The sequence below is a fragment of the Natrix helvetica genome (assembly GCF_964273705.1).
Source record: "Natrix helvetica genome assembly, chromosome: 4".
NCBI classification, from domain to species: domain Eukaryota; kingdom Metazoa; phylum Chordata; class Lepidosauria; order Squamata; family Natricidae; genus Natrix; species Natrix helvetica.
The window spans coordinates 79047851-79057233 of NC_138550.1; the positions used below are offsets into that span (position 1 = coordinate 79047851).

The window sequence follows — 9383 nt, forward strand, 5'->3', positions numbered from 1 at the left end:
CTGGTCCCTCCTCCATATCAGAGGGACAGGCAAAGAGATCAGCCTGATCAGCCATGGAATGGCCTGGAGAAGTTGCCATGGCCAAGGAATCCCCTTCCTCTTCACTATCAGAAATGGGGCCTCCCTGGGCTGGAGGAATTTCCCTGGAGGGCTCCCCAGGAGACACCGAAAGGGAAGATTGGGCCTGCTGTTGGGCTTTGGAAACCTGTTTTTCTAAGGCCTTCTGTCGCCTTAATGCATCTTTGTCTAGGCCTGAGCCTTGCTTGGGGCCATGCCTGGAGTAAGGCTTACTCCCTCTAATGGCCTCCCTGGCAGCTTTCCCGGCCTGTCTTACAGGGGCTCTGGAAGAGACACCCTCAGAAGTCTCAGGGGCCTGATCTGCCATGGTAACAATCACTGGTTGGGGCAGTAGGGGGATGGGAAAACCACCACTCACCACCTCCAGAAAGCCCACCGCAGCACGATGCTCCTGAGGAGACAGAGAAACTGCAAGGCCTGAAGTAGCTTGGAATTTCTTAGGTGCGAGCAGAATTCGCTCCCAGCGCCTGCAGGAGAGTAAAGGAGGCGACCCAGCAGGCCACGATCCCACGCCGCTATCACTTGCTTGGATTGGGGCCCAGGTCGCCAGTCACACCGGGCAAGTCTGACTCCACGCGGCTCCTGCAAAGAGCCAGGCACCAGGCAGCTGCGGCAAAAAACTTTTAAAAGTAAAGCCGGAAGATTGCGCAATCCAAAATGGCGGCCGGAACTCACCGGAGCTTTGCGCGCCAAATTTAAAGAGGGAAGAAGCCAAAATGGCTGCCCTGGGAGCCCACGCAGCAATTTGACTTGCTAGAAGCACAAATTGCAACGGAGGGCTTCCAGTGGGAATCGGCCCCCAGTAGGGGTGCCCCAACAGCGCTGGCGTCGGCACTCCGACCCACGCGCTTCCCCCAACAGCTGCCTGCGGCTTCTAGGAGCCAGAGCAAAGCCCCGGACTCCAGGAGAGCCGAAAGGGTGAGAAAAACCCAATTAAAAAGGGAAAAAAACAAACTTAAATTTAAACTCACCAGCCTGCTCTAAAAATCCTTAAATATGCTGTTTTAAAAAATTATTCTTCCTCTGGAGAGTCCAAGGAATCAATCTTAGAACTGGAGAAAATCTTAAAGCGCACCATGTACTTGAGGCTTTCCAAGTTCATCCCACTGGAATGCAGCCAAGTTAAAACATTCTGACAGAATGTCACAAGTGAAGCTGTTTTGAACTGAGCTCCAAGCTTTATTGGCTACACCCATAAGGCAAACACAGAGCACTGCCTGTTCTATTATTTTATTCTCAGTGGAACAATTCACCTTCCTTAATTATACCAGTAGTGCAAAACTGGACGACTTCATAAATATGGTGACAACTCTGTTTTCTTTGTAAAAGAATTTTGGAATTCATCCCCACCCATCCCCCGGTTCATCCCAATTTCATTTCTGTATCATTCTAGCCACTCTGTGCATCTGCTGAATTGAGCTGCACCTCACAAAAGCTTTTGCCTTGTAATCACATTAGCTAGGCAGAAAAAAGTGCTACCAGATTCTTTCTGAGTCTGTGCTAGACAGGTTAGATTGGAATTTGAGGTGACCCTTTAAGTGTAAAGGAGACTATGAGCATCATGCAGTGTAAAAATGCATATAGATTTGCCTTTTTCTCTGCCATGTTCTTATTTTCAGCAGCTTAGCAAGCAGGAACTTTTAGTTCTAACTTTCCGAGCATGTTGCTTCCCGATTTTAGGAGGACTCTGCAGGCCTTACTGATTGATACATCTTGTATGTAAGAACTCTAAAGACAGATTGTGTGTAGCTTTTTAAAAGCATGAAATAACTACCATGCCAAGTTTCAGTTATAATGAATTCCAGGTGCTTTCAGCGGAGGTTGTTGCCTTGAAAGTATCCTTAGCTGGTTGCTACTCGGATTTACTCCATCTGGCAGGACCAAACGCTTTGGCAAGCACTAGTCAGTTTCTCATTTCTTCCTACTCCAATATATATAAGGCATGGGGGGGAGGGGTTATTTTTCCTTTTTCTCTTCTTTCTTTGAACATTTTTGAATGATTGAAGCCAACATTCTCAGGCTTTGGGAGAACTCCTTCATCAGCCTTAAGCGAACCTATCTCCCAACACCCCAAGACCTTTGGAACAGCAGAGGTTCCCTTAATTTCCCTGGGATGATTGGATTGTCTGAATCCTGTTGGGGAGCCAAGGATGGGTGGATCAGAGAAAGTGAAACAGCACTGCAGCAGACAGCAGAATTCCTTTTACACTGAGTTGCTGTCCATCAGAACACTTACTTCATGTGCTTCTTGATGAGCTTTTTCCCTCTGATTCCAGTGCTCCTTTATCTCATTGAGGATGTGAGAGTCTCCATTTTGGGGAGACAGCTCAGAGAAGTGCCGTCTTAATTTTCCCCCAGAAGGCCTTCCATAAGCATTGTCTTCAAGAGTGCCTAAGGTATAAATCATGGCATTCCTTAGCTGAATTAATCATTTTCTTCAAAGCAGGAAATACCTCTAAGAGAAGCAAGCATTGATAATCACAAATGAGGGCTGGGTGGAAATGTCTTCTCAAAATCTAACTATGTGCCCCAGGCACTAATCTTTTGATTCTTCTGTCACCAGTATCAGAGGAGGAAGATGTTTGTGAATTGGACTCAGTGGATTCCCTGAAGCAGTACACACATGGCATCTTGCACTGAGCAGATGGTGGAGCCTTTTTGGTTCTATAATTTTAATTGTGTTTATTTCTTCAATCTATGTGCCACTCATTTTTTAGCACATTTGACTATGTGCCGTCAAGTCATTTTCAACTTCTAACAGCCACGTACATTTTCTCCACAAAGATGTGTGCCTAACCTTCTAATGGATGTTCACTGTAACTAAGTCCATTCACCATTGCTGCTGATCATCCTTTCTTCCCAGTTTTTCCAACATTAGAGACCTTTTTGGAGGTTGGGCAAGTTTCAGTAATACAAAAGTAAAATAAAATTGAAAGTAAATAATAGCCCACCCCAAAAACTAACAAAGGCTTTTGAGAACAGCCACTTCTGCCGATTTTCTGAATACCAGCAGGGTAAGTGCTGACCTGAATTTGGCGGGGCACTAATCAAAGAGTGGGGCAGCCCAGAAAAACATCCTCTGCTGGTCTTTAGTGTTGGCAATCAGTTAAGGATGACTCTAAAGATAACTTCTCTGCTCAGGTTTACTGGATGGGCAGAAACCATTGCAAGAAGCAGTCCTGCAGATTAGCAGGTCATTGAGTTATATACAGGTGAAACTCGAAAAATTAGAATATCATGCAAAAGTTCATTTATTTCAGTAATGCAACTTAAAAGGTGAAACTAATATATGAGATAGACTCATTACATGCAAAGCAAGATAGTTCAAGCCGTGATTTGTCATAATTGTGATGATTATGGCGTACAGCTCATGAAAACCCCAAATCCACCATCTCAGAAAATTAGAATATTACATGCAATCAATAAAACAAGGATTGTATGTGGAACAATATCGGACCTCTGAAAAGTACAAGCATGCATATGTACTCAGTACTTGGTTTGGGCCCCTTTTGCAGCAATTACTGCTTCAATGTGGCTTGGCATGGAAATTATCAACCTGTGGCACTGCTGAGGTGTTATGGAAGACCAGGATGCTTCAATAGCAGCCTTCAGCTCTTCTGCATTGTTCGGCCTGATGTCTCTCATCTTTCTCTTGGCAATGCCCCATAGATTCTCTATGGGGTCCAGGTCAGGCGAGTTTGCTTGCCAATCAAGCACAGTAATCCAACAGTCATTGAACCAGGTTCTGGTGTTTTTGGCAGTGTGGGCAGCTGGAAAATGAAGTCAGCATCCTCATAAAGCTCATCTGCGGAAGGAAGCATGAAGTGCTCCAAAGTCTCCTGGTAGACAGCTGCGTTGATCCTGGTCTTAATGAAGCACAGTGGTCCTGTTGCTCCTTGGTCCAAAGTCCTCTTTTCTGATGAGAGCAACTTTTGCCAAAAGCACCAAAAACTGGTTCAATGACCGTGGGATTACTGTGCTTTATTGGCCTCTCCATTCTTCCTCCATACTCTGGGTCCTTGATTTCCAAATGAGATGCAAAAGTTGCTCTCATCTACCCCATCTAAGGAATGAGCTTCAGACTGTTGTTTGCCATCCAAATCCTCGCAGTGTGCAGATCTTTTCTGCCTCCTGTACTGCATAAGGACCGTGATCTAGTAAATTGCTTAACATGCCTTCTGCCACTGGTAGGACACATGTTAAACAATTTAATACATCAAGATTACTTATGCAGTAAAAAAGGAAAAGATCAGTCATAATGGCTTTCATTCCTCTGACATTGACTTTTTTGCAAGCAACATTCAGCAAGACCCTGGTCTAATCCGTATACAAGTTAGATATCAATCCACTCATTTCCTAGGGCAGGGGTGTCCAAACTTGGGAACTTTAAGACTTGTGGACTTCAACTCCCAGAATTCCCCAGCCAGCATGGCTGGCTGGGGAATTCTGGGCATTGAAGTCCACAAGTCTTAAAGTTCCCAAGTTTGGACACCCCTGTCCTAGGGGCATCCATCTGCACCCATTCTGGCACATCAAGAAATTTCAATGCAGAACTACTCACCTCAATGTTCACAACACCCAGTGTAGGACCTAAAAACTTTGTGTTCAATGAATACAAAGTTTTTTTATTTGGAAGATGTTCTCCCTGGTAGTGAGCCAGACTGCAGAGCTGGTAGCTTTATCAGCTGGGGTGGAACTCAGCATGATGTTTCCAGCCTCATTTTTGACCATGCTTAATGCACAAGACAATTCTGTTTCTCATAGGATTCAAGATAAATGCTGACTGTCATCCAGTGTGCCCCCCTCTCAGAATTATTGATACACTGCATATACTAACCAAAACGTGGCACAGGTCAAATTCTCTCTGTTGTAGTAAGCTTCTATTGACTTTATTGTAATTGTGAATCTGCGTCGTTCCTAGCTGCAAGGTCCAATCTTTTGTCATTCTCTCATTACCCACTACACAAAGGAATATGGCCACCATGAAAGCCTTTTCCCCCAGTGTGTTCAAAGCAGTAACATAGATCTCAATCTTGTCTTTACAAGACACTGCAAACTTAATTTCCAAGCTTCAGCTGATGCAGTCTTAAGCAGAAAAATTTTGCAACAACTAGTACTTTTTCAGTAGCACGTTCAGTAAAAAGATTCTACTTGGCTGATATTGCTGTGCTGTCCTAACTAAGAATACCCTCCAGCTACAAAAGGAAATTGTTTATTGGGTTAACCATGTATTACTTTTAAAAAATACTTAATTGATGTTATTCTAGGATTCTTCTGAATCAACTGTAGCAATTTCAAAACAGTTTGACCCGGTAGCTTTGAATGTGAAGTGCCTTGGTTTAACTGTGATGAAAGTGTTTCAAGCTTGAAATCTGCTAATCAAAGTAAATGGGAGCCTTAATGCAGCTACAGTATTTCAGTCAACAGCCAAAACATGTTGTACTTCTATGGCGTTCAAAGCATTTCTTCCAAATTATTTTTGAACTGTGCATGTCTTAATTGGTTTTGGTGCTTTGCTTTTTCAGAAAGCAGTGTAATATGAACTTGATGGAAACTTCTTTCCTGGACAAATGAAACTAAACTCAGAGTTTTATCATTCCCTGATCAAATCTTATACACTATAGAAAATTAAATTATTTTGTCTGGATCCAGCTAGCTATTGTTCTAAGTCAAATACAAGTTTTCACTTTGTGAGATGTACTGCTGATTAGCAAAGATTTTATTTGTTAGATTTAGGAATGTTTGGCTGTCATAATGACTGTATTTCTAATTGTTATATCATAGGAATGAATCAAATGTGCGAAGGATGCATACTGCTGTCAAGCTCAATGGAGTTGTGCTAAATAAGTCACAAAATGCCCAGCTGGTATTACTGAACATGCCTGGACCTCCCAAGAACAGACATGGGGATGAAAACTGTATCCTTCTTTCGGGGGGAGGGGGGCTAGACAAAGTCTAAAACTTGGGTCTAATCAATTTACAAAGCAAAAATGAAACTATTCTTCTGGAAACTTATTGTGATATTATATAATCAGATGAAAAGAATGGAAATGCAAGAAATAAGAAACAGGTGAACATATATGCAGGGAAAAATAATATGTTTAATGACCACTTATATTACAATCATAAATCTTCTGAACCTTTTCTTGTTTATCAAATATTTTTAACATAACCATACAGATACACTTTCATTTGTGAAGTATAAAGGGGATATGAATTTCTTCTCATTTATATAAATATAGGAAAGAAAATAATATACAGTATCAATAGCAGGTTCTCTCTTATTTTTCACTGTGTGAATATCTTTTTAAAACGGCACTGATAATTATGGCTAAAATATTTGGATTTTTTTTTACTTTTTAAATTACAAAGGGTATATATTTCCCTCTTGTCTCAGGAAAAGTATAACATAGCTGCATTGATGTAATCATGTAATATTCCATGATTTGTTTTCCTTTGCCTTTGTTTTCTAAAAGTTTAAAAGCAAATCCTGAATAGCACATCATATAAATATTATATCGCCTTCAATATTAAATTGGGAGTCAGGTGGAGAGAGAGGGAGGGAGATAGAATTGAATTGTAAACTGCCCAGAATCATTGACTGAGATGGCAGCTATAGTAATTGAATAGAGAGGCAGGCAGGCAGTTAATAGGAAGAATAAGGGTTGGAGCTGATTGTGACCTACTAAGCATGAGAAGTTGAGTAATATTATCTTTGCTCTGGACCTTTTTAATGTTGCCTTTTTAATTGCACAAGGTGCTTTAAAATTTATTTCCACATTCAACCAGCAAAAGTAAGTAATCTCTCTCTTTGTATGAATCTGAGTTTCATGGATGGATGTAGATTTGAAAGTTCTGTCTGACTCTTGCTTAGCATATCTTCTAGGGTGCAAATTTATGCATTTTAATGAGAAATAATATCATAGAGTAGTACTATGAATGTCATATAGATTACATGCATTCCTTACAACCTTGACTGATTTAACACCCAGACATGGAGTTTTTGGAAGTTTTGACAGAAGGCTTGAACAGAGTGCTTTTGGTGCGAGGAGGAGGACGTGAAGTGATCACCATTTACTCCTAATAATTTTACATTAGGAAATGTTGGAGTAAAACATTTTGGGCTAGACTCACGTTTCTAGTGTGTAGAATACAACATTTACAGTTGAATACTATTCTTCTGTTTATTACATAGATGTTTAAAGTTTGTCTTTACTGAAGAAATGGCGATGTATATATTTTTATATTGTTAATGTAGAAAACCAGAAGACTTATTTTTGTCCTTCACATGAAGATGGGGCATTAAGTATGGTCATAGAACCTATCTACAGAAAATGGGTGGATTATTGTTGCTGTTGTTTTGCTAGACGAACACGTTTTAGTATTTTTTTTTAAATGATGGGTTAAATGATGGGTTAGAAGAAATAAAACAAAAAAGTGGGGTGGGGTGGGGATTCCAGGAATTGTTTTATAAATGTCTACAATTGTCATTTTACTACTGACCTTTCCTAGTTACAATCAATTTTCCCCATATCTTTTCTCTTTAGGTCTGTGCTCTTATTTACGTATCAATTTGTGAAATGCCTAGCACTGTATTTTTATGAAAAAAAAATAGTTTAATAAAAATAATTTAATTTAGTCACCACAATTATTTAACTATTTGAAAGTAGCACCTCTGAGTTTTATTTATTTACCCTTAAGTTGTTTTATTAATAAGCTGATTTGAAAAGATCATTTGCCAGTAACAGGTGGAGCAAATCAAGATTGCATTCTATAATACGTACATATTCACTTGTTGAATAATCTCATGTTTTCAGGAGAGAACAGTAAAAAAAATCTAGTAAAATAAAATCAAGTGTGATGTTCCAGCAATCAGATTTAGTTGCAGTGATTGCATCAACCTATCTATCCATCCATCCATCCATTCTTTGGATGACTCTATTAAGCAAACTGGCAGAAAAGAATAAAAGGAAGTTATTCTGGCCAATACACAAATATGCACAGTGCGTCGCACTAGGTCATGGAGTGGAAAGCACTCTGAAACCTACACAGATGAGCCACTTAAACAGCCAAAAGATTCGTTTCAGCCTGGGGGGAAAAAACCACAGTCTTTTGGAGTCTACACAATCTCTCTTGTACCCTTGTTGGGCAAACTACTTAGCCAGGCATTAGGTGACTCAGTCCCAAGACTCAGACAACATTCCCAAAATGGGCAAGATTAAAACATGTGGATTAGTACATTTTTCCAGTCTGTGAGCATTGAATGGATCTAAAGTATGGCTTCTGGCAGTTGGAACCGTCTCCTATAAGTAGGTTCCATACTTTTTGAGACATATCCTAGAATAGTTATTTTTTTCTGAATTCCTCAAGATATTTTTCCATCCTGCTACATTTCCCCGTTATCTTTGTTACTGTCTTTCTAAGGATGAAGACTCAAAATGATTCCTAACCTTCACGGTATTAATGTATCCACTATAGTGAACTTTGGTTTGTTGAATATTTCTGTGTCAAGACTCCACTGCAATATGATTACCATTTTTAAAAATATTAAATGGGGACATAGCTTTTATATATCTACTGTACATTAGTGAATTATTAAATGGAAATATCTGTAAGTTACATTAGCATTTCCACAAATGTAATGGCTCATATGTTTTTATCACAGAACTAAGTAATGAGAAATGTAACAATAGCTTCATTCACTATAATTTGTTCACTGTTTCCCTAGTTTATTTTTGTAGCTTAAAATTGATAGTTGCTGGCCAGTCATTAGGGATAGTCTAATTACTTATTGATTGCCCATAATGAATTTCACGGTTATAGTTACACAGTGTTCCATATAACTCCACAAACATTTAGAAAATTGTTCTTTCAAATGACCTTAATACGCTGCTTTGAAATTTAGTACATCGTTTTAGAATCACGGAGTTTGGCAAATCACTTTGGAAAGACAAAGGAATTTCAAAGTTATCTGGCATAATTGCTTGCCTGAAGTAATAAAGTGTTCAGAAGCATATGCTAATAGTAGAGCATATGCTTTGTGAGAAGAAAATCCCAGATTTAATTGCCATGATCCCCAGGTAGAGAAAGAAAAATAGAACTTTTCCCCAACCAGTATTCCCATTTAAAAGGAAATACATTCCAATGCAGTTTTCCAATTGATGGTATTTGATTTTGATTGGAGTCATTAAAATATACACTCCTTTTCCCCCCTTTGGATGTTTGTTGTCTAGAGATCTTCACTATCATTAGTAATCTGGTAGGGTTTTTCTCTATTAAAAAAAGAATATGTTTATTTGAAAGAA

General features: G+C 39.7%; 1 protein-coding gene across 2 annotated transcripts in view; it reads left to right on the plus strand.

The window, feature by feature from the left end:
• SLC12A7 (solute carrier family 12 member 7) overlaps positions 1 to 7726 on the plus strand; it is a 123838-nt gene extending 116112 nt beyond the window's left edge. For both annotated transcript variants that reach the window (XM_081950504.1, XM_081950505.1), the window contains 2 exons: positions 5863 to 5996; positions 7071 to 7726. In XM_081950504.1, the coding sequence (XP_081806630.1) occupies positions 5863 to 5996; positions 7071 to 7162 (226 nt within the window). In that variant the 3' untranslated portion in view covers positions 7163 to 7726. The remainder of the gene's footprint in view (positions 1 to 5862; positions 5997 to 7070) is intronic.
• Positions 7727 to 9383: the final 1657 nt, after the last annotated feature.